Source organism: Papio anubis, chromosome 9 (assembly GCF_008728515.1).
Source record: "Papio anubis isolate 15944 chromosome 9, Panubis1.0, whole genome shotgun sequence".
Lineage (NCBI taxonomy): Eukaryota > Metazoa > Chordata > Mammalia > Primates > Cercopithecidae > Papio > Papio anubis.
This window is the reverse complement of record NC_044984.1, coordinates 28,270,668-28,297,255: the sequence shown is the minus strand read 5'-3', so window position 1 is coordinate 28,297,255 and position 26,588 is coordinate 28,270,668. Positions and strand designations below refer to the sequence as shown.

Genomic DNA, 26,588 nt, shown 5'->3' with positions numbered 1-26,588 from the left:
ATAAAATGCTTTGCAGGTTTTAGGCAATAGTGATATGTTAGAATTATGCAGTTGGGACAGTATTGTTGACTGTTTTCATTGTAAACAGTTTCTGCCATCTCTTCCAGTAGTTTATGGAGCAGGAAGATTTTATTTAAATTGTTATAATTAAAAGTTGTATCTTAATGAGGAAGTTAAGAACTTCTAATTGTTTAATTGTATACTTTTCATCAGTAATATTTAAAGTGTTTCACAATGCTTTTAGGAAACTATTCATTCCTTTGTCCTAATTTATATAAAAGTATTTAAGAATTATTATTTTTAATATAAAATTATTAAAAATGTAATTTTAACTTAAATATTTTTTCATTCATTATTTTAATATGTACTCTGAATATTAAAAACCTAGCCCTGATAACTTTGCTAGTTTACAGGCCATGATCATACAATGTGCTATGATAGTTACTATTCTACTATTTCTATTACATTTAGTTACTATTTAAAGACAAGAAAAATTTTTTAAAGGTGGGAAAGTAAGGAATCTGATAGAGCTGAATTTGTGTATTGGTTGTTACTTACTCTCTGTGATTTTGGAAAGTTTGTAACTTTTTGAGCTCCTGCTTTCTCCTATGTAAAAAGGGAAGAGGAGTAACAAATTCGCCAGGTTGTTAGGAAGGTTAAGTGAGAAAATGAATTAGCATAGGGCCTAGCAAAGTAGTTTCGTTATACCTTTGTGCTAAGTAAACGTTGTACAAAGGTTATAGAATTCAAAGGAAGAATCATAGAGTCCCCACTGTCAATCATTTTATTTATACATTAGCTGGAGAGTAACTGCAAACAGCCTTATTGGTGTGTTTTTTAGATGTTAGCATTTTCCTTGTGTGCTATAATGTGAAAAAGGTTTGGTAGCATGCTTTAGGCAAATTCATCAGGAGGTATAATCAAAGGAAACATCAGAAAGATTGGGACAATTTAACTTGGAGCATATGGTTGTATAAAACTTAGACATGAGGCTCACAGTTATGGGAGAGGCAGGTTCCAGATTGACAAAATTAAATTTAAAAGTCACAGAAGTAGTGTTGTGAACTAGGACTAGAAAAGTGGATTTTTTTTTTTTTGAAACGGAGTTTTACTTTGTTGCCCAGACTGAGTGCATTGGCAGAATCTCTGCTCACTGCAGCCTCCGCCTCCTGGGTTCAAGCGGTTCTTGTGCCTCAGCCTCTTAAGTAGCTGGGATTACAGGAGCCCACCACTTGCTGATTTTTTTTTTTGTTTTAGTAGAGACAGGGATTCACCTTGTTGCCCCAGCTGGTCTCGAACTCCTGAGCTCAGGCAATCCGCCCATCTTGGCCTCTCAAAGTGCTAGGATTACAGGCGTGAGAGCCACCATGCCCGGCCAAAAAGTGGATTATTGTTGCAAAATTAAATTGTGGATATAGCTACTATGAGAAGTGTGCATATTTTTCTCTGACTCTACAAGTAGCCAAGTCTGACTTTGATCATACCTAGATAAAATTTCTTAAGTAGTTCTTTGTTGATCAATGCATTTGGGAATTACTGTGCTATTTTTGAACTCATTTCAAAAATTGTTGATTTTATTATGGTATTTTACCAGCAAGAATTTGGGCTTTGGATGCTTGAATATAACTTTGTATGTCATTTTCTACCCCAATACTTGTGAATTTCATGCTAGCATCATTTAAATGATTTTAAGCCCTAAGATACCATTTTGTACATGTGATAAATTGTCAACTTGCATATATTCCTGTAAATGTCGATAACTGTAACAGGAAAATATTTGTGATTTGTAAAATTTGTTTATGCTATTTTTCAGTAAAGATAGCACATTGAAATTTTAATTTGACTTAGTAGAAGTTGAATGTGAACCATGAATACTTGTTTTTAACAACACTCTAAGTTTATGTTTCTTGCTCAAAGAACAAATTTTAAAATTGTAGTGTAAAAGCCAATATAATTTGACAGTGCTAGTGATTATGTTTTCTTTCATTTCAGGCAGTATTTGATCTTTCACCACAGCAGAAAGAGTGGCAGAGGTAATAAGAGAACAAAGTATTGTGCTCCATGGAAATCTAAGTCATATTTTGTCTATTGTAAACTATTTATGGACTAACACATTTCTCTAGGGATTTCTTTGGATGAATTATTAGCAGAATTTAGTATATAATATAATCTTTACAATTTCAAAAACCGTCAGATCTTAAAGTCATGCATAATCTTTTTTCTGGTAAACTTTGATTCATAAGTTTTAGTTTTTATTTAAAATGATATCAACATTTTTTTGATTACAAAAGTAATATATGATTATTTTAAAAATTCAATTTGAATAGAAATGATGTAAAGCAAGATTGTCCAGCCTGCGGCCCTACAGGAAGGCTTTGAATGTAGCTTAACACAAATTTGTAAACTTTTTTTTTTTGAGACAGAGTCTCACTCTGTCGCCCAGGCTGGAGTACAGTGGTGCAATCTTGGCTCACTGCAACCCCCGCGTCACAGGTTGAAGCGATTCTCCTGCCTCAGCCTCGTTAGTAGCTGGCGCACACTACAGGCACACACCACCATGCCCAGCTAATTTTTTGTGTTTTTAGGAGAGATACGGTTTCACCACGTTGACTAGGCTGGTCTTGAGCTCCTGAACTGAAGTGATCCGCCCACTTCGGCCTCCCAGAGGGCTGGGATTACAGGCATGAGCTACTGTGCCCGGCCACAAATTTGTAAACTTTCGGAAAAAATTACGAGTTTTTTGTGATTTTTTTTTTTTTTTTTTTTAACTCATCAGCTATAGTTACAATGTGGCCCAGGGAAGCCAAAAGATTGAGCACCTAGATACAAAGTAAATGTAAAAGCCCCCTTCTCTTTCTGCAAACTAATGCCACTGATTAGCAGTAATAACCAGTAATAAGTTTCTTGGGTAGCCTTCTAGACAGACATTTTGTGTGTATGTATATAATATGTATATTATATATATTTCTGTGTATATATACAAAATTATAATTCTTACATATCATCTATATAGTATATAATTCTATATAGTTCTGATATATATGAGTATATTATATATTTTATAATATATAAGTTTATATGTTCATTATATATTTTATAATATATTTATATATTTTATAATGTGTTACATATAAAAACATAATTATATATAGAAATATATATACAGAATTAAGTTGCTTTTTTCTACCTAACATGATATTTTGAACTCATTTCTGTATATATAATGGTCTATTTTATGGATAGATTGTAGTTTATTTAATTGGATCCTTATTGATGGGTATTTAGATTGCTTTCAGAATTCTAATATTAAAAACAATACTCAGTGAACATTCTTGAACCTAATTGTGTATATGTTTGTGTGTTTGTGTATTTCTAGAAATAGAATTTCTCTCAGGATATTTAACATTTTGATAGTGCCTATGTCCTCCCAAATTATTATTTCAGTTATACTCCAAAAGGCTAGAGTACTTGTTTCTGTACAACCTCACCAACAATGGGAATACCTAGAATTTTTAAAAATATATGCCAGATTGATGGGTGAAAATTGGTACTATGCTTTTATTAATTAACATTTCTTTATGAATCAATTGACTGTGTTTGTGGGGTTTTTTTCCTCATTTATGTTTTTTTGTGAAAATGTTTGCCTATATGCCTATTTTGCTGGTTAGTTTTTTTTGTAAGAATTATTTTTAAATTAAAGAAAATAGTTCTTCGTTATAAGTGCTTCTGTCTCCCACCCCCCATATATTGCTTTTTATTTTCTAGGTTATGTCTTGCACTTATAAAGGCTTTATATAGTTTAAGATTATTCCAAATTTTTTTTTCTTTACCCATTTTTTTTTCTAGTCCCTAAGTATATTCCAAGAGTCTTTCTCTTTTAATTTCCAGTTTTACCACTTGAGGGAGTTTTTATATGAAAGTTGAAATTGAATGTCGGTGAACAAAAGCACTGAATGTTAGCTGTCTCTGGGCTCTTAGAATTTTTAGTAGAAAGCCATCCACAGATGAAATACTTTACTTTGATCCAGAAACATTAAAGTGAGATTTCTCCTTTCATTTAGAATTTTTTTCAATGCTCGAAACTAGTAATAAGTGGGAGAAGAGATTGTATTTCTACTCTTAAGGTGATATAAATTTGCCATCATAGTATTCTCTGCATACTTTCATGTGTGGAATATAGGCTTGGGATATTTATTGACACAGTGAAGGCAGAAATTTTTTTCATAAACACACACATAATACATACATACATATACATGTATGTATAGTTTGTTGTCATCAAACTCCTTGATCACTGCTGTGCTTCAAAAGTTGAACTCTCAATATACAAGACACACAAAAAAATGTGAAGATTTCCATTTCTGCTGGCATTGGATCCAAAGATTTTAAGTCTTCAAATGTCTGAATCTGAGGATGGGATCTGGCTTCTTGAAGCATCCTAGATTATCACATTCTGATTCTAAAATTATTGAATAGCTCTTGTATGGCCTAGAGATACCCAAGGTTTATATCTTCCTAACTAATGTGCATACCAAAATGTTCTTTACTTCTGGAATTTTCTAAGAGATTTAAATTTTCTCTCAATTGATGTTCTATAATACTTTCCTAAAATGTTTAGGATCACAGTTAATCTCTCTTTAACTGTAAATTTCAAACCCTGGACAGAACCTTTCTGGTTTCTACTTTTTATGTCTAGATTTTGGATTTATTTTCCAAACTATACAGTATAAATATAACTTGTTATTTTAAATAGGCCTGTTTTACTAATTTTCTAGATAGATGATGTGTGAGTTTTTAATCTTCTGCTTGCACATCTGGAAAGTGCTTTTTTTATCATTATGGTGGGATGGTAAAGTATTATGAGATTTACAATTGCTTTCTTTTTGTGAGTACCTATGTTTATAACTTTTTTCCAAGTTACATATATGTATTTTTCTTTTAGAGTAGTTAGACTCACAGCAAAATTGAGCAGAAAGTAGTGTTCTCATATACCCGTCCCCCTATGCGTTCCTCCATTATCAACATCTTGCATCAGGTTGGATATACTTGTTATAATCAGTGAACCTATGTTGATACATCATCACCATAGTTTACATTAGAGTTCACTCTTGGTGTTGAACGTACATTCTGTGAGTTCTGACAAATGTATAATGACATGTATCTACCATACTGCCATACAGAATGATTTCACTGCTATTCGAATTATCTGTGCTCCGCTTGTTTATTCTTCCCTTCCCACTGTGTATAATTTTTGTACTTACCAAGTTTGAACTTTACTACAGATGACTTGGAATATTAGTTATTTAAAGAAATAGAATTAAAAGAGATAAAATAGTACTACATCTAATGACACAAAGTTATTGCTGAAAATTGTAGGAGTTAACACAGCTCAATGGTAGAAGTATTGTAGAGAGAGAAATTCTTGTAATGAAAATGAGATACTTGTGGTATGAGTTTATGCTGAGTAACGTACCACTTCAAGTCCATCAAGTCTATTGTATAGTCCCTTATTTGTCTTACTCTTTGTATCTATACTATTTCGTTCAGTGTCTGACAAAGAAAAGAATTTTGTAATTGTGCATGTATGCATGAAAGATTAATTTAGATACTTAAGTGAGTAGAAGCCCTACTTTGGTGGTCCTGACTGCACATCCATTACTGATAGGATCAAACAGGCTTATGGAGCTCAGCTATTAGACCTCTAGCCGCCCTGCCTCACTTGCTTTCAAGGAAATGACCAAAGAAAACTTGGTATGTTATTTTAAAATATGAAATCCTGTAATAATAAACGTATGGTTTAGCTAAGTCAGCTAAACATTGTCATTTTTGAATAAGTGTCAGCTCTCTTTGTGTACCTTTCTATAGTTCTAAACTATTGCTTGTTTCTTATTTAGGATGCTGCAGCTGATTCAGAGTAGGCTACAAGAAGAGCATTCACTTCAAGATGTGATATTTAAAAGTGCTTTTAAAAGTGCATCAACAGCTCTTCCACCAAGGTGAAATCTGTATTTTAAATGTGCAACTGTTTATTATGAATTTACTTTGACATAGTTAAAACTAAAGTGTTGGTTTAGTTTTCTGAATCTTATTTTTCTTAAGAAGGGAAAATAGAATCATTCTTTACTATAAAGACACCTTTTGCTTTTAAATTTATAGGCTGTGATTTTGATCAGAATTATCACAAATATTTATTTGCATTTAATTTTCTTTTTTATGCGTGGTATACCTCCGTATAAAATTATATTGAGTTTTAAGAAAAATTAGTTTCATTTACTATTTTGAGGACCCATAAGCTTTGGTTAGAAATTTTATTTCACGTTTTTGTATTTTAAAGATTAGAGGCTGGGAACAGTGGCTCGCGTTTGTAATCCCAGCACTTTGGGAGGCCAAGGCAGGCGGACCATTTGAGGTCAGGAGTTCGAGACCAGCCTGACCAATGTGGTGAAACTCCATCCCTACTAAAAGTACAAAAAAATTAGCCAGGCGTGGTGGGTGCATGTACGTAGTCCCAGCTACTCAGGAGGCTGAGGCAAGAGAATAGCTTGACCCCAGGAGGTAGAGGTTACAGTGAGTCAGATTGTACCACTGCACTCCAGCCTGGGTAACAGAGCAAGACTCTGTCTCAAAAGAAAAAAAAAAAAAGATTAGTGGATATTTGGAAATGCTATAATCATAAATATAATAAAAATGTGCAAGATTTTACATTTGCTTACGAAGAAAATGTCATTGTCTCTTTGAACTTAGGTGGCATACCTTTCCTTTACCTCAATCATATTTCTGCCCTCCCTCCCTCTCCCTGCTACAGTACCAGAAATAAATGAAGAAAATAGGTCTTTTTGGACTAATTCTTTTGTTTTAGTCTTCTGTCACTGGACTTAGTCCTCTGGTTAGAGTTGAAGAACCATGGAATTTCAAATTTATGTAAATGTAACAGATATTAAATAAGTATTTTTTTCCCATTTTATAGATTTGTAATTTTTATAAATGTCTAGACTTCAGGAAACTGCTATTATATTTTTAACATTTAGAATATTACCTAAAAAATGATCTTTAGGGATTTTTTTTTCTATACACATTTTTCTCATCATAAAATGGTAACTATGTTGAATGTGCTTTAAATAATATATCTTATTTTAACAGAGAAGATGATTCATCACAGTCTCCAGATGCATGCAGAATTCATGGCCATCTATATGTCAATAAAGTAGCAGGGAATTTTCACATAACAGTGGGCAAGTATGTTCTTTTCACTTACTGAAAATGCTTTAAACAAAATTGGAGCTTGGTTAAAAGTAAATTCTGGCCAGGCAGGGTCCACGCCTGTAATCCTAGCACTTTGGGAGGCCGAGGCGGGTGGATCACCTGAGGTCAGGAGTTCGAGACCTGCCTTCCCAACATGTCAAAACCTCATCTGTACTAAAAATACAAAAAATTAACTGGGCGTGATGGTGGGCGCCTGTAATCCCAGATACTTGAGAGGCTGAGGCAGGAGAATTGCTTGAACTCAGGAGGCAGAGGTTGCAGTGAGGCGAGATCATGCCACTGCACTATAGCCTGGGCCACGAGCGAAACTCTGTATCAAAAAAAAAAAAAAAAAAAAGAATACTTTGCTAATCAAATAACATATAGCTAACTACTAAAGGATTGCTTAAAATACCATGTATATGTATTTTTAATGTCTTGAGATTGTTGTCTGGGGCTTCAGTCTCAGGATAGAGAAAACTACTAACTTCAAAAACTACTTAAAAACAAAAGTAAAACAGTCATGTCATGTGTTGTATATTAAAGTAATTGAACTGTAGGTAAATATCAGTTACAACCTTCTACTTGCCAGGTTTTAGTAGCCAGAGAGCTCTTACCTAGACATTTCATTAATTTGTTCATTTTTTTTTTTGATATGGTATTAGGTTTTTGTCTTAACGTTTTGGTGGTCCTCATCAAAATGTAATTCCTGACTAATCCTAGACAAGTGTTTTGATAAAGTTAGAAATTAGCAGTGTCTAGAATATAAAGTTAAATTAGGTAAAAGTTAAGAAAAAATATGAGCAGCACCCAGCACAGAAATTGTCATAAACACTTGTTAAATTTTTGAGTGAATAAATAGATCCATTCGTCTTTCCCTCCCATATAGAGAGCTGAACTGAACAATTCTTTATTGTACAAGACATTTTTTGAGTACTTGTTATGTGCAAAGTACCATGCTAGAAACTAAGGATAAACAGTAAAGAAAAAAATAAAAGGTTTTTGCCCTTTTTAATTTATTTTATTCCAAACTGTACAGTATAAATATGACTTGTTATTTTAAATAGGCCTGACATTCTGTAAGAAAATCCACACTTTAAGCAGTGAATACGTTAATAATTATTTAATGATAGTTGTATCGAGGCTGTAAAGGAGAACTATGGCTGATAAGAGACTATTTAACAAGGTATTAAACTTACGTTGCAAGTCAGTGGAGCCCTTATTGAGGAAAACCTTTGAACACTAGGAGAAGAGGAGGAATTTAATATATAAAGGAGGGAAGGGCATACAGCAGGAAAGAGCATGGCTGGAAATTTTAAAATATATATAGAGAGATAACATTAGATTTCTGTGAAAAAGTATTTCAGTATTTACAATACTCAGATCAAACATTTATTTTTTTCTTCGTTATCTCTTGAAATTTATGTTTTGTTGTTTTGTTACCATTACCCATCTCCAACCCAGCCTGTTGCTGGGAACCTTGGAATGTCTTGAAATCGTAGCTTAAAGAAATTTAGAAGATTTTATTGCACCTTTGGATACAAACAATATTTTAGTCCAACACCAACTCAAAGAGGGAAATTTTGACAAATATTATATCAGACTCTATACTATGTCCCTTTTTAAAATTTGTTTTTGGTCTTTTCACAATTTTACTTTCCTTCACAGGTGGTAACTCATACTATCAGAGAGGCCAAATGGAAAAGCATTTGGTTTGTATCTTGTCATCTCAGGGATATCCTGTAAACCCACTCCTAATTTTTTAGTATTACATTTGTCAAGTTCAATATTGATCTTTTTCAAGGTCTCATATTACCTCTCACACCCAATGTCAATCTCAACTGTAATATAAAAGAGTAATAAAAGGAGCATAATTTGTAGCATAATTTGTATTTCAGTATGCTTGAGTGTGAATACACTAGAAGACATAATGAAGTAGGCAGATGCTTACCACTTATATGTAGAATTTTTAAATATATAATAACTACAAATGCAAACTGAAACAGATGTATTGGCTACTCAAATACCATGAGTGACATTTCCATTGATGAGATGATATTCAGAAATAGGAATACCTCTTTGTAATATTAAACAAAACAATATAAGCTTCCCTTAGTTTTCTGGGAGATTTAGTTATATCAAAATGACAACAGGTACTTTATATAGTTAAATGGAGTTCAGTTCTAGACTCAGATTATTATAATAGACTTTTCATGTAGATGAGTATCTCTTAGAGCATTTGAAACTCAGGCAAAACCTGGGATGATTCTTTTTTGAATGAGACTGTCAATTTCATTGTAGGATGCCTTGTTTCTGTGCCTGTTGTCCAGTAAATCCCAATAGCAACCACTTCCCAATAATTCTGACAACTCAAAATGCCTCTCTTCACCCCCCACCAATTTTCAGAACAACTTTTCCTGCACTGAAAGTCATGCAGGCTAGATTCTTGTCTGATAGGGTAGAAAATATTCCAGAAAAGAAACAGGTAAATTCTGAATATCCATCCTCCCTATGCAGAGTTTTAACAAGTGTCAGATAGCTACAGTCATCTGTACTAGGGTGATTTAATTTGATTTAAATTTAATTTTTTGAAGAAGATGCTCACATATGCTGTTATTTCATAAAATGAATACACCTGTCAACAACAACAACAAAAAAGGAAATATTATTTAAAACAGCTCTCTGTTCCTCTCAGAGTAAAATCCTGGGTGGTGAGAGAGGTCATTGAAGTAAAATATATAGGTTGAGCATCCGTTATCTGAACATCTGAAATTCAGAGTCCTCCAAATTTGAGCATTGTCAACACAATGCTGAAAGAAAATGCTTAAGAGTGTTTCAGATTTCAGATTAGGGAGGCCTTCCTGGCAAATAAAATGTACATATTCTAAAATCTAAAATTTGAAACTTCTGATCCCAAGCATTTTGGATAAGGGATATTCAATGTGTAGTATTGTAATTTGGTTATTCAGAAAAACTCTAAATTTGTTTGTTTGAAAATAATAGTAGGAACACTGTTAGGCTGACAATGTGAGTGGAGCTAGGAATAATTTATGACAGTAGACTTTCTTTTTAGTACTAAGCTTGAGGTAATATACTTGACTGAACCCAGAAGAATTTACGAGACCAAACTACCAATCATTCCAGTGCATCAGGAAATGCTTTATTGAGCAGGGTTTTAGTATACTTTGTGTTGAATGTCAGTTAATACTTTTCCCTAGTCATCGTATTGCCTTTTTTAAAGTGCCTGGTGTTTTGCTAGGTAACACATAGAACAAATTAAACAATGTTTAGACCTACTACGGTGTATTCTGAAACTTGACAATGGTGACAGTTAATTGGTAATAAATAAAGAAGGCTCCTTTATGGAGAGTTTCTGTTTTCAGTTTTTTAGTTAATTGCTAGAATTGGCAACTGGGTAAAGCAGGATTGTGGTAAAGGAGATCTTCAAGGTGATTTTTTAATTTTTTTTTTAACCAGGAACAGGGAAGGATAATACTTATTTGTAGAAGTATAAAGATGTTAAAAGAATAGGTTAAATTTGAAAGATAACAGTGTATGACAGAACAGAGGTTTCCTGCAGGGGCAGGCAAACTACAGCTTATATTCCAAATCCAGCCTACCACCTGTCTTTGTATGGTTCATGAGCTGAGAAAGGCTTTCAAATTTTTATTTTTTAAATTTTATTTATTTATTTGTTTGGTTTTTTTTGAGACAGAGTCTCACTCTGTTGCTCAGGCTGGAGTGCAGTGACATGACCTGGGTTCACTGCAATCTCTGCCTCCCAGATTCAAGTGATTCTCCTGCCTCAGCCTCCTGAGTAGCTGGGATTACAGGTAGCCCCCCACCACGCCCATAATTTTAGTATTTTTAGCAGAGATAGGGTTTCACCATGTTGGCCAGGCTGGTCTCAAACTCCTGACCTCAAGTGATCCATTTGCCTTGGCCTCCCAAAGACCTGGGGATTACAGGTGTGAGCCACCTTGCCCAGCCATGGTTTTTACATTTTTAAATATTTGAAAATAAATCAGAAGGGGAGTAATATAATACATGAGAAATACATGAAAGTTAAATTTGTGTCCAGAAATAAAGTTTTATTGGCATATAGCCGTGCTCATTTGTTTATATATATGGCTGCTTTTGTATTACAGTAACACAGTTCAGTAATTCTGGCAGAGACTGTATATGACTCTCTCATTACTTTGTACTTTGGTATACTATGAATTGCAGTGATGCAGTTATAATTTGACAGCATTGAAAGTGCTGTGTGTATTCCTGTCCTGCAGCATTTTATTTATTTATTGTATTACTATGTTTAAAAAAAAAGAAATATGACTTCAAATGTTGCATTTTTAAGGCACAGTGGACTTTGGATTATTTGATCAAATTTGGCTGCAGAACATCCTGCATATTAAGCAATGACACTAATTGTACTAAAATAATACAGTATATGTTGATGGTGCCAGACTGATCATTCATCACAGTGTTACCAACCTGTAAAAAAGCAATGATCAGAAAAATTAGAAAATTAAAAATGGAATATCCAAACACTAGAATTTTATCAAAAGTGAAAATGAAGCTGTAATCTTTAAGTGCCTCATTGTTTAGCAAGTAAGGAAAGTCATCCAACCATTTGATAAGTCTGTGAAGCAATGTTTGACTGCCAAAGCTAAAGAAATGACTCCAGAGAAAATAAATTTGCTTTAGACAATTAGATGACTAGCCTTCTTCAAGAAAAGTGTTCCAGTAGATGAGGACATTGAGAGCAGTATCTAATAGCCAGTCCAAAAACAAACCAGGAGATTTTGAGTAGTTCCTAAATTCTTGATCAGTGGGCAGATGTTACTAGAACTGCTTATTGTTTAATCGAGGAATCAATGCTGAATTTGAAGTGATTGAAGAATTAGTATCTGTGAATCACCTGCTTGCAACAAAAACTATAGGCAAGAATATTTTCATAGAAGTTGAGAGAACACAAATTCAGTACATCCTAAAGTGGAATCTGGTTGGTATATGTTACAAATGTATTATAACTGATGGTGGTGTGTGGAGCAGAAAAAGGCCTACTTGGATGCCTTTCAAACTTTGTGAAAATGTAGTGTTTAATGCCTGTTGTTATCCATTGTATCATCAGTAGTACTTTGCAGAAAATATTTGAATTGATGATGTATTTTAAACTGGTGTGTCAATGGTAAACTTCATTTGCTCTCCTGGACCTAAATATTGACATTTCCGTGGTTTCTTTTTGGTCAGGTATAAAAACTAAATATTCCATCTCGCCCTACTACGTAGCAGTTTGATGGCTTAGCAGTACATTTTTTGAGCTCAGTGCCAAGATTGGATTTTTTCTGAATGAGAAAACTTCCATCAGTTACAATTACTGAGCAAGGAATATTTTTGGAAATTAAGTTTCATGCAGACTTAATAATGTTTAATGAATTTAGCCTAAAAGTATAAGGCAAAATCAATTTTTGTGAAATTTATATTGTAGTAAAGTTGTTTCAGTGACTAGTGATTTTGAGTGTTTTTTTTTACTTTTCATGCCTTGATAGCGTTTGCTGTCAAAAGTTAAAGCAAGAATCTAGACTCATTCTCATACTTGAATATATTTTCTGACTTTTCAAACTGTAGTTCCAGAACTTCAGACATTGATGCAAATACAAAGGAAATTTCCATGTTTCAAATTCATTTAACTGCGCAATTGAGGAAATTATGCTTTAATTTAGATTGGAAGTTATTAATCTGCAATATAATAACATGTTTATAGGTAAATAAGTGTTAGGAGAAAAATCTACTGGCATTCTGTAAATGTCTTTCAAGCAATCAATATGCTCAGCTCATACTCGTGGATTAATTTTTCAAAGATGAAATACTTAAAATGTCATTGTAAATCATCATCATCAGATAAAGATTTATGGTCAGTTTTGAAAATAGGAAACATTCCAAACCCCAATTAAACAAAGTGTAATCTCCCTGCAAAACAGTTGTATTACAAAAAAAAAAAGGACTCATTACTATTATATCAATGAAAAGTTTGTGAAAATTTGCTTTTTCTCATTATGTAACTACATAATATACTTGATTTTGCATCTTGGTCCACAAAGCCTGAAGTATTTACTATCTGACTCTTTACCAAAAGTGTTTGCCAACCTCCAGCAGTTTATTGCATTGCTGAGATGAGTAGACTTGTCTGCTCAGTCATAGGCCAAATACATTCTTATGTTATTTTGTACTAAGAAAAATTATATAACTTACGGAAGATCCACTTTCTGATCTTAACAAATTATACATATAAATGGTATTACTTTAATATTGTTTTTTCTCCTTTCAGGGCAATTCCACATCCTCGTGGTCATGCACATTTGGCAGCACTTGTCAACCATGAATGTAAGCAGTTTCTGACTTTTTTTTAGTAAAGACGTACTTGAAAAAAATATTATTTTTTAAAGTGCAGATGCAGTGTAGTTGAAAGTGAGCTGTTTTGAAAACGTATTCATCCAAAGGAAAAAATAAATTTTTAAATTGATTTACTTTAATCTGCATTTGTATTTGGTCATGGCTCAGAGTTGCTGAGGTTAGGGAGGAAAGTCTAGTGTACTTTCTATAACTTTGACACATTTCTGCTAATTTTTAGGGATAATGAAAAGAATACGTTTGCAGTTCATTTCAATTTGCAAATTGAAATATGAATATATAGATACGTATAAAGTATTCAGGTTAGTTTGGTATCATGATTGTCATAAGACTTAAGTTTTTAAAGTCTGCTTTAGAAGACAAAACAAGTATTGGATTCCACAAAAAATTAGTTTGGTCACATTAAGCAATAGTCTGTATTAAAAATATATCTGATCAGTTTTATTATATGGCTACATGGACATCATTCCAATTCTAACAATACAGCCCTGTTACTATATGATGATTTGGAAAAGGAAAGATGTATATTTTTGGCTTTCATTATTATAGTAATATTTTCTAGACGTTAAATTTTATATAATTACAAAATTTGAGGTGTAGCATTTTGCCCGAATTTATTTTATACATTTAATTCGCATGTGTTTACATTTATTTTTCTCAAAGTAATGTGGCTTAAAATACTGTATTATTGTCCTTGCAGATTTTAAACATTTTCATTTGAGAATAGATAAGGATGTAAACCAGTCTGTAACATGTAATTTCGAATAATATAATTTCTCTGCTAAGTTGTTTTTATTTTTTGCCTTTTAGCTTACAACTTTTCTCATAGAATAGATCATTTGTCTTTTGGAGAGCTTGTTCCAGCAATTATTAATCCTTTAGATGGAACTGAAAAAATTGCTATAGATCGTAAGTATTTAATATTACTGTTGGATTTTTCATGTAGAAAATTTTGCTTATAACCTGAATATTAATACATTTTTAATGTCTTCCTAACTACTGTGTAAAGATAATCTTTAAGTGGTTGGTGAGTGAGATGTGTGTGGAGAGAATTTGTCCTAGTAGTGGATGAAATTTGAATATTCAAATATGAGCCATAGAACAGAATAAAGAAATTCAAGTTAAAAGATGAAATAGTTAAAAGGCAGAAGGCGTTCAATATAATCAGTGGAAATAGATGAAAAGTTAATACATTAATAGGGCATAACTGCACTTTTTTGTATTCACCAAAGAAAGAATAAGAACGAAAGAAAGGTTCAACATTATGAGAAGAACTTTCTTCGTTGTATAATATAGGTTCAAAGTTTTAAAATGCATATGTATCATTTTAGAAACCTCTCTGGAGAATTTTACAAACACCAGAAACCTAGTTATTCTGGAATGGTTTGGTTATTAACATAGAAGGAGTACATCGTAGCACAGATAACCTTTTTAAAATGTTCTTTTAACCTTCTGCTCCATTTAAAGAATCAAGTCTATCCAAATATGGAAAGATAATTTTCTTAGTTTTTTAGAAAGTTGTCTGTTTTCATGTTTTCTGCAGGTTTTTGATTGCCTCTTTCTAAAATAGTCATGTTATATACCATGTTCCAGCTATTGGACATTTAAAGGACTTCTGAAGCTTATTCAGCTAGTAGGAATTCTGTCCTTTGTAAAATTATAATTAAGGATTTAGTTTTTTATTAAGTAGATTTATTAGTATTCTATTTAGATTTATTCATATTCTTTACTTTTTAGCAGTGTTATAATCATATATTAAAGATATTTAGAATTTAGAATGCTGATTTACATTCATGAATATTTTATGTTCATGTGGGAATGTTTCCCTTCAGGAAAGCTGAGTGTACTAAATTTAGAAATGTGTGGATGGAAACATTTTGAGATTTATAAGCTTTAGTCAGTATAATCTAATCTGTAATCTAAGCATATGTTAATTCTCCTCTGAAATGAATTGCATGTTACCTGAGAGATGCTCATTAGGAAACATACTGGTCGATGCTTTGTTTCAAGATGTTAAAATGAACTACAAATTTTTGTACAGAAGCTCTTCTAAATATAAACAAGTTAATTTTCAAAATGCTGTTTTTAAGTGCACTTCTTTCTAAATTCAGAGAAACTAAGAGGTATTTAGAGTCATATTCTGAAATGCTGTTAGGTGAGTATCATCAGGTTATTCAAAGCTTTAAAGCAGTTTGTGTACTTTTCTCCTCCATAATATATGTTTCATTCGGCCTCTTTTTCCAAAAAGAAAAACATCACCATTACATATCTGCTCTGTCAGGTACCTATCCCTTTCCTGATGTTCTCCAGAAGTATTGCAGGGGTTACTTAACAATTAACATCTTTAATGCAGTGCAGATTTGGATAAACAAGATAGACGTAGTCCCTGCCCCTCATAGAGCACACATTCATATAGGGAATTAGATCTTTAGGTAATAAGTGTTAGGGCAAATGGCTCTGAACAAAATAAAGGAGATTGCGTATGATACGAGAAAGGGCATGGAAGAGGCTGTGGTATTTGAAAAAAAACTTGAGTGAAGTAAGTAAGTGAGCCAAGTGATGATCTTTTTGAGAGCATTGCAGGCAGTTTTATTATTAACGAAGCTCATAGAAATAAAACAATCTATATATGCTGCCACAAACTAGTTAACCTAACTCCATACTCCTCCTACTCTGCCAACTTCTCAAATGGCAGGGATGGCTCACTTTCCTAATGGTAGAGAGGTGGATATGTATGTCTTAAAGACAGAGCTGTTTAAAAGAGAGAATGCCTATACTATCTAGTTGAGTGGCTTAGCCACACATGATTACTTTCTGCAGATGAATCATTCCTTCCATGAGTGAGAGGGAAGTGGAGAGGAAGGTCAAAGCTTTTACTCTTTTATGTACACAGTGGTACAAGCTTCTATTTAAATCTGGGATAAATTTTTCTGCTTAAATTTAAAACCATGCTCCCCTTGAGTGAAACCGCCTGGATTCAAGTTCTCACTCTGCCACTTAATAACTTGGGACTTTGGCCTGTTTCTTAACATCCCTCTACTTGAGTTGCTTCATCTCTAACAAAAGGATAATAAAAACATTTACTTGCTTATCTAGTTGAACCTATGGATAGATGTATCTAATTATAATTTTTCCAGAGAATTCTCTAGACCTAGAGAATTAACGTGTTTTATATTATGTGAATGGGTAATTGTTTACAGTTAATTAGTAATTGGCAATATACTGATATTTAAAACTTGTGTCAAACTTAGAAATGCCTAATGACTACATAAAAATGATCCTTTTGATTACACAGTAACCCCAGGCCATCATTGAGTAGTTTCTTTAGTTTCCTTCCTACTGTGATATCAGTTCCTTGTATTTATTCAAAGGCTAGCTAATTTGATTTTAGTGTAGTGTATATCTTAAGATATTAGTAGAAACTGAAAATGTGTCTTGTGGTGGTTATTCTCTTATAATTTTATTTTATTCTTAGTTTCTGTACCGTAAAGAAATGCTGGCCAGGCGCAGTGACTCGCACCTATAATGCCAGCGCTTTGGGAGGCCGAGGCAGGAGGATCACTTGAGCCCAGGAATTTGAGACCAGCCTGGGCAACATGGCAAAACCGTGTCTCTACTAAAAACGAAAAAAAAATTAGTTGGGCTTGGTGGTGTGCATTGTAGTCCCAGCTACGCAGGAGGCTGAGGTGGGAAGATTGCTGGAGCCCAGGAAGTCGAGGCTGCAGTGAGCCATGATTGTGCCACTGCACTCCAGCCTGGATGACGGAGCAAGACCCTATCTCAAAAAAAAAAAAAAAAAGCCACTTTTTCATATTTGATAAAAGGATAATAATGATTATAAGGCATATTTAACTAAGTCACCAGTTCATTTTTCTTAAACATCTGTGTTGCCCATCTTATGCTTACTGAGAATTTGTTTGACTGAGTATAAATATGTTGCTTTCATTGGTTCTTTCTTTAAAATTTTTTTTTTGTTAGACACTAAGTTATGTGTAACATTACATTTCAGATTAAATGTTTTTATTTTTTATTTGTTTGAGACAGGTTCTTGCTCTGTTGCCCAGGCTGGAGTGCAGTAGCACAATCATGGCTCACTGCAGCCTTGACTTCCTGGGCTCATATGATCCTCCTACCTCAGCCTCCTGAATAGCTGGGACCCACAGGTGCATACCAGTATGCCCAGCTAATTTTTAAATTTTTTATAGAGACAGGGTCTAGCTATCTTGTCCAGACTGGTCTCGAACTCCCAGACTCAAGCAATCCTCCTTCCTTAGCCTCCCAAAGTGCTGAGATTGCAGGTGTGAGCCACCACATCCAGCTAAATTTCAGGTTAAATGTATTTAATAGAAGAATCTATTTGGCAGTAGTTTATTGCTACTGAATTGATAAAAAGTTTTTTTTTTTTTAAATATTCTAGACAACCAGATGTTCCAGTATTTTATTACAGTTGTGCCAACAAAACTACATACATATAAAATATCAGCAGACACCCATCAATTTTCTGTGACAGAAAGGGTAAGTTGAATCCAACCGGTAAAATAAGTTGGTGATTTCTTTAAAAAGCATTTTAAAGTTTCCTGGCTACAAAATAAGGTGGCGTTTTACTTGCTGTCTTCCCTCATTTAAAAATCTGTGGAAGTTTGGAAATGAATTAACATTTTATTTTAAATCAGAAATATATCAGAAATGAATATTAGTATATTCTAAAGCAATAAAAGTAGATATTAAAAAATCTGAAATGTTTTCTATTGCATTAAGACTTAAAATTATTAAATTGTGATGGCCTTAATTATTTTATTCTTAATGTCTTAATTTTGTAATGTGTTTTCTCATAAATTGATATAAGCAGTTCTTGATCTGGCAGCAGATTCTTTGAATTCTATGTTACTTATTTATTAAAAATGTACTACCTTTTCTGGGCATATGTGGTTATCATGGATTAGATAGCAAATTTAGAGGGTTTGCCTTCTTAAATTAATGCTTTGTATTCATCTGATTGTGATGAAGAACATTCCACTAGCTCAGAGTGGTATGGGCATATAAATAAATACTGACAATGATGAGCAAAGGTTTGGAATTGGACAGTTTAATAGATTTCTCATCTACTTTGGGGTCATGTTTTCTTATTTTTCTGTTTGAATGGTGAGTATTCAAACACTTGTATCCAAAAGAATTCTAAGGCAAAATTTAAGTGCTTTAAAATTTTTGCTTTCCTTTATATACTGTTTTCTTTTACTAGCCTTATAACTCATGATGACCATGCCCTCAATAATTGTGGAATTTTTTTTTTTCTTATGAGCTTAGATATTGAAGTTTTTAGGGGTGAAGTGTCATGTGTCTATAGCTTTTCACTTGGCATGGGGAAAGTACAAGTTCATATAACTGCATATATGTGTATAGGTATGTGTGTATATACACTCACAAACTAGGTAAAGTTTATACAAGAACATATTGTGCTTTTCAACATTTATTTAAGGAGTAGGGAGATTCCATTTCTCACCTGTAAGATTGGCAAACACCTGAAAGACAATATATACAGTTGACAAGACTTTGGGGAAAATAAGCAAACATGCAGTGCTATGGGGATGCAAAGTGGCATAATCTTTGTGGAAGGTAGTTCAGCAGTACCTGCAAAAGGACATATGCATTTACCCTTTGACTCAGCAATCGCACTTCGAGAAATCTATTCCAAAGATACAGTGGGCAAAAATATAAAAATGTGTGTTTCAGGCTATTCATTACATTGTTATCTGTAATAGTAGAAGGTTAGGAACAACCCAAATGGTACATCTACACACTGGAGGAAGATGCAATTGTTAAAAATCAAATGAGAAAGATCTCTGTATACTGTGACATGAAGTATCTCCAGGATATATTTTTAAAATAACAAAACCAAAATATATATATATATAATGGAATCCCAGGGCATTTGATTGTTGAAGGATGTGTTTATAGATAGGGTGACAAATAGTTTTTTAACTTAAAAAAGAGTGGAGTAACTGGGTTTGGTAAAGTACACAATACGGGCTGGGAGGGAGAGAACTGACATTAATTAGTCCTGGAACCCAAAGTGAATCATTATTAGTCTTTCATTATGTAGATGCCCTGATCTCTAAAACAGTTTCTACCCTTATAGGTAGTGACAGTATATTTATAACTCAGCATGATATTGAGCATTTTAGAGCTGTAAGACAGTCACTTTATTGGAAACTTGATCAGTTGGCTTATAAGGTTGTATTGTGCTAGTAATAGGGAAAGGGTTTTGTAATGCCCTACATAAAACTGTTTTAATTTCCCTTGGTAGTAGTTAGCTTCATTATTTGTATTCCTAAAGGTTGCAGTTTAGTTACAGCATGAGGAACATGCCATATATTTGTAAGCTCTTGGGCTCAGTAGAAAACTTGTATCTAAGGTGATCTTTTTGAGGAGAAAAGAATGATTCTGCTCTTTTGATAGTTTCAAAAGCTAATTGCACAAAGAATACAAAATAATTTGTCCCTGAAGAGCTTAGTCTAGTAGGACAGTTCATAAGGAAATGTGGATGTCCTTCTTTTACAATAGGGCTGCAGGGCTTAATATTGAATGTATGTAAGTAACCAGATGACATGAATTCTGTTTCTTTCTTCCTCCTGTTTCTCTGCTTCCTTTTGCGTCCCTTTTAGGAACGTATCATTAACCATGCTGCAGGCAGCCATGGAGTCTCTGGGATATTTATGAAATACGATCTCAGTTCTCTTATGGTGACAGTTACTGAGGAGCACATGCCATTCTGGCAGTTTTTTGTAAGACTCTGTGGTATTGTTGGAGGAATCTTTTCAACAACAGGTTAACAACCATTTCCTTTTTGTTTAATTTCTAAAAGTGTTGCTTACACTAACTTGCTTCTTCTCAAAGGGTCAAGAAGTATAACAGATTTTCATGTTTCGGTATTTAAGTAGCTTTTTCTTTAATTACAAAACTCCAAAATTATATTAACTAGTAAATGTAACTAATTTCATTGTATTCAATGATGTAAGGTAGATTATATAATGGTGAATTAGAAAGATCCTGGGTATTAACATCAGATTGAACTAGAATTGAATGTAAGTTCTGCCATTTACTTGGTAGTAGCCTGGAATAGATCACCTACCTTTTTTGAGGTTTTCTAAGCAGTAAAAGTAGCAATAATAATATATAATTTGCAAGTGTGCTGTAGAATTAAATATGAAAATGCCTACAAGGCATTTAAGGCATTTTATACAGTATGTAAAAATCATATGTTACAGTACTTTGAATTATGCAATACATGAAACTAGATTTGTAATCAGTGATGTGTTTATGATTTTTATCCTGAATCCTGGAATAATTCGCTAAGATTATTTGTTGAATTGTAATGATGAAAATTGGGAGTTAAGTACAATACAGGAAAAGGAAACAATTCTATTTTCATCTTCAGTCCTTATTCAGTATTAGATGAAGCTGGATAGTTTATTATACTTAGAATCATGTTTTTAAATGAATGAATAGCTTTTCTTTGGAAATTCTTTGTTAGTACTTCATTTCAATCTATTTAAATTTGTGTTGTTGACATCATTTATTTACCAAAATTGTATTGGTTTGGGAAAACCTTGAAAAGATTGTGTTTAGGCCAGGTGCAGTGGCTCACACCTATAATCCCAACACTTTGGGAGGCCAAGGCTGGCAGATCAACTTGAGACCAGGAGTTCCAGATCAGCCTGGCCAACATGGCAAAACCTTGTCTCCACTGAAAATACAAAAAATTAGCCGGGCATGGTAGCACATGCCTGTAATCCCAGCTACTTGGGAGGCTGAAGCACAAGAATTGCTTGAGCCAGGAGGTGGAGGTTGCAGTGAGCCAAGATTGTACTACTGCACTCCAGCCTGGGTGATGGAGCGAGACATCTCAAAAAAAATAATAATAAAAGATTGAGATTGATTGTGCTCAGATCATGAATTATGTGGCCTTGTGATTTTGAAAAGAAATCCATTTGTTTTTAAATCTATCTTGATTATTTTTTAACCATGGAAATGAATAATGCAAACTGCTTTATTTTCTTCCATAATCTATTCCATTATAGTTATTTATTCTTAAATAACAGTTTAGGAAATAATTAAAAGCATAAACTTATTGTTTATTACAGGCATGTTACATGGAATTGGAAAATTTATAGTTGAAATAATTTGCTGTCGTTTCAGACTTGGATCCTATAAACCTGTCAATTCTGTAAGTGGTATAGTATACATGGTGCTGATCTCTAAATCTTAGAATCATTGTTAAGTCTATGGGCCAGTCATGGTGGCTCACACCTGAAATCTCAAGACTTTGGGAGGCCAAGGCGGGAGGATCGCTTGAGTCCAGGAGTTTGAGACCAGTCAAGGCAACATAGTGAGAGCCCCATTTCTACAAAAGATAGAAAAAATTAGCTAGGCAAGGTGCTGCAAGCCTGTAGTCCCAGCTACGTGGGAGGCTGAGGTGGGAGGATCACCTGAGCCCAGGAAGTTGAGGTTGTAGTGAGCTGTGCTCGTACCCCCGCACTCCAGCCTGGGTGACAGAGCAGACCCTGCCTCAAAAAAGATGGAGAGAGAGAGAGAATAGTAGCTTTTGGTTCCTAGAAAGGATTGCCCAAAATAAAACCTTGTGTTTAGAGGAAAGAATATAAGGAATAAAACTAATTCTTTGGTCTTTTTTTCCCTCCTTTTCTCTTTAGGTTCCTTTTGAGGATGGCCACACAGACAACCACTTACCTCTTTTAGAAAATAATACACATTAACACCTCCCGGGTGAAGGAGAAAAACTTTTTGCCTGAGACATAAAACCTTTTTTTAATAATAAAATATTGTGCAATATATTCAAAGAAAAGGAAACACAAATAAGCAGAAAACATACTTATTTTAAAAAAGAAAAAAAAGGAAAAAAAAACCCAAACTGAAATTCTATATATGTTGTGTCTGTTACAAATGTCCTAGAAGAAATCATGCAGCTAAACAGTGAAGAAGCCCAACTGGAGTATTGCTTTGAAGATGACGCCTTCTTATATTTTCACAGCAAATGGGTGGTATCAAAATCAGACATTGCTTCTTGGTGATAAAAAGCCTGAAGGAAATAAGTGAAACTACATCTATGGAAAAAAAAAAAAAAACATTGAGAAGTGCAAATGTTTGCATCTTTTGTTTTTAAAAGATATGATGTCAGAATAAAATGTGGAAAACATATGGAAAACCAGTCTAGACTTTAAAGAATTGTGATCAGGTCACATTTTTAATAATAATAAAAAAAGAAAAACAGGGACTAGTTCCTATGTTATAGCCATATTAATGTTAAGCCATATTAACAAGACCAATTATCCAATAATTTGGTCTTAAAAAGTAACTTCTTTGAACTCTGATTATTGACTTATCTAACTGTTGAAGATAGAGTCTTAGAAGACTAAATTCTCACAGGGGCAGGTATGCAGGTGTTATGTAGCAAAGGTATCATTCACAAATAGTATATAGAATCTTATACAGGGGAAAGAAAGCACTTTTTAAAAAAAAAGATGCCAAGTTTTTAATCTAATTATGTTATTGGTATATTTTGGAGGACATAGGGTGAGTTATAAAAAAATCCGCTACTGATGGTGGAAATTATCAGTGTGTAAAACATTAAGAGAAAAATAGGATATTTTATGTATGTGGTGAGTGGAGAACAGGGTAACTTTAAATGACAGTATAAGGCAAATTTTAAGCACCACAAGATATATCAGATCCGAGAGGTGGCATGTTAAACATTGTCCATTAAACTGTAAAACTGGATTATGAAGTATTTGCATTCAGGGTGTCCTGAATATGATTGATTCTGTATTAGATTGTGTTCTAACTTTCTTACTATTTAAGGATTAGTTCTAAATCTTCAGATTATAAAAGATTAAAAATAGAGGGAGCTATCACACAGGTACTATTAAAAGCTGTATTTGGAATATGTGTGCCAATATCAGTTTTCCTTTTGTAATACTGAATGACAGTAGAAGAATTATCAACCAGTCTCCAAAGTTTTAATCATTTAAGGAAATGGGGAAAGAAAATTCCAGGTAAATAACAAAACTGAAAGATTAGATTTAAAATAGTGGTTTTAGAAAGTAGGATATCACAAGTAACAGTTTTTCAAATGAATTTTTTTCAAGATAAATGTATAAAAACAGGATAACTAAAATGGAGAGAAGGAGAAATAGTGATGGGTCTATTTTGCAGTAAAGTTTGTGCAGAATGATATTTTGCAGAAAATAACAGAAGCATCATTAATATATGTATATATCATTAAGAGCCATGAAGTTAACTGATGAAAATAAGTGATACACTTTGAAAGATTTTTGCATCCAGAAAATTCTAAGTAGTGAATGAGCCTTCTCTAGGTTTTGATTTATTTTTCTGAAGATTATTTCCAACAAAGTTTGGCTGTAAACTAACAGAACATCTATCAACAGGAATCTTCATAGGAAAGAATTAGAATTTAGACTGATCGCTGCTCCTTCAAGTATGCTTGTAAGAAAATTCAATAGTTTCAGGGCTTTTTCTAAATGGGAGGGAAAACAATATTGATTTAGGATTATTTTCTTTAGGATTAGATCATTTTAAGTATTAAAAAGGATTTTAAAAATTATTTTGATATATATGATTTTTAATTGTTTTCATATTTTCCAAATACCATATTAAAATTTTAATTTATCTCCTATGAAAGGAATTTCTTTAAAGCAAAATTCTGCTTTGCCATTGATTTCCATAGGTTAAAGGCTTCCATCTGAAACTACTCAAATAGAGTCAGATTTTTGGCAGTGGAAGTATTAAAATTCCAACCAGCCCTTTGGATGATGAAGTTTACCTGCATATTAGGATTTGTTAGGAGTTTTTGGCCTCACCAAGTGTTTCTTTTCTATTGCAGAGAGCACTTTACTCACCTACCTATTATGCAACTTTCCCTATGCCTGGAGGTGCCTCCAGAAAGGATACCCTACTTTATTACCCAATTCCCCTTTTTGTTTTAGTATTCATGGCGTCTATATGTTTATATTCCAGACTACATATTTAAAAGTCTGAGACCTCAAATTATATGAAATGGGTTTTTTAATACTATGCATACATTGACCTATAAAGAAGATTAAATATTTAGGTGAATAATTCCCTGCTGCAGTATTTGTACACTTCAGACTACCTCCTAGGAAAAGCTTCACTTAGTTTTACAAAATTCCTTTTTTTTTTTTTTTTTTTTAAGAGATGGGGTTTTGCACTGCTGCCCAGGCTGAAGTGCAGTGGCACGATCATAACTCACTGCATCCCCAAACTCCTGGGTTCAAGCAATCCTCCTCCCTCAGTCTGCTGAGTAGGTAGGACTACAGCCATGCACCAACAACCTGGCTAATTCTTTTTCATTTATATAGATAGTGTTTTGCTGTGTTGCTCAGGCTGGACTCCAACTCCCGGACCAAGTAATCTTCCCACCTTAGTCTCCTGCATTGCTGGGATTATAGGCATGAGCCACTGCACCTGGCACCCAAGTTACTTCTAGTTCTCAAGTTAGATGATTAATATCACACTTTTCTCACACGTTTTATGATAGCATTGAATTTTTATAATTAATTTACTAATCAAGATTTACAGTCTTTAATACAATCTTAATTTTGGAATTTGTAAAGGAATGACTAAGATCTAATTTTTTTTTTTTTTTTTTTTGAAACTGAGTCTCGCTCTGGTCTAGGCTGGAGTGCAGTGGTGCAATCTCAGCTCACTGCAACCTCCGCCTCCTGGGTTCAAGTAATTCTCCTGCCTCAGCCTCTCAGCACCTGTAGCTGGGACTACAGGTGCGTACCACCAAGCCCAGCTAATTTTTTTGTATTTTTAGTAGAGACAGGGATTCACTGTGTTAGCCAGGATGGTCTCGATCTCCTGACCTCATAATCCGCCCACCTTGGCCTCCCAAAGTGCTAGGATTACAGGCATGAGCCACTGCACCCGGACAGATCTAATTTTTTAATAGTGTAAGAGAGATAACACTGTGCATTCCATCTATGTCCTGAGTAATTCAAGTACCAAAAAGTAATTTAACACGAAACTCCTTGAAAATTCAGAGCTTACACTTGAATTCAAGATGCCTATTTTTGGTTGTTTAAAAGTTACTTAAACCTGAGCCTTAGGACCTTTACAATCTCAGCATGCCTCTTAACCTAGTACTTTTCCTGTTTTGAGCTCTAGCAAACCTTCAGCAAGCCAAGGTGGTAGGTAGCCCTTCTTCCACACTATCAAATAGAGAGGCCACCAGTTGTTTACTACCTTATGGTAAAATGCCCGGATCAAGATCCATGTATCTGCCCATATTGTGATGATGCAATCAAAGCATAGTTTTTTTCTACTTTCTGAAATATTTCTTTGATAAAATCACTTTACATTTAAGAGTAGAAAACAGACTGCCTTGGATTTTTTTTTTCAACTATTGAAAATACTGAAAATTTTTTTTCAACTTTTTTGTATGTGTGTGTCTTGAGAGAAAAGAGAACATGAAATATTTAGTGTTGCAAGCACAAACGTTTGGACTCAATAAATGACAAACTGAAGCATTTTTTTGTCTTTAATACTAGGAGAAAATTAATGTACCCCCAAATATGCCTCAGTTCCCATATTTAAACTTTTTTTCTCATAGAAAAGCTACAGGAATTTTAAAATATCACGTTTACATTTGCTTTTCTTCCAGATGGAGCTAAATTTCTATATGATCAGGGTTTATTTTATATTTCTCATATTAAAGATGAAAAAGTGAAAATCGAGTAGTTGACTCGAATTTACGTGTATAAATATGTGAACAGTTGAATACAAACAAGATTACAAGCAGTGAAACATTTAAGTAGTTTTGGCAACTCCAAATAATATTTTGTGTTTCACAAAAGGAGTTAGGTTAACTTTTCCAAATA

At 33.5% G+C, this 26,588-nt stretch overlaps 1 protein-coding gene across 4 annotated transcripts in view; it reads left to right on the top strand.

Moving 5' to 3' along the window:
• The window catches only part of ERGIC2 (ERGIC and golgi 2), a 40,162-nt gene extending 17,353 nt beyond the window's left edge, over window positions 1-22,809 (top strand). For 3 of the 4 annotated variants that reach the window (XM_031650372.1, XM_031650374.1, XM_031650373.1), the window contains exons 6-14: window positions 1,993-2,033; window positions 5,895-5,996; window positions 7,141-7,236; window positions 13,571-13,626; window positions 14,464-14,562; window positions 18,071-18,168; window positions 20,316-20,478; window positions 21,795-21,877; window positions 22,362-22,809. In XM_031650372.1, coding sequence (XP_031506232.1) covers window positions 1,993-2,033; window positions 5,895-5,996; window positions 7,141-7,236; window positions 13,571-13,626; window positions 14,464-14,562; window positions 18,071-18,168; window positions 20,316-20,478; window positions 21,795-21,877; window positions 22,362-22,424 — 801 coding nt within the window. In that variant the 3' untranslated portion in view covers window positions 22,425-22,809. The remainder of the gene's footprint in view (window positions 1-1,992; window positions 2,034-5,894; window positions 5,997-7,140; window positions 7,237-13,570; window positions 13,627-14,463; window positions 14,563-18,070; window positions 18,169-20,315; window positions 20,479-21,794; window positions 21,878-22,361) is intronic. The other variant, XM_031650375.1, reaches the window with a different exon arrangement.
• The last annotated feature ends 3,779 nt before the right edge of the window (window positions 22,810-26,588 follow it).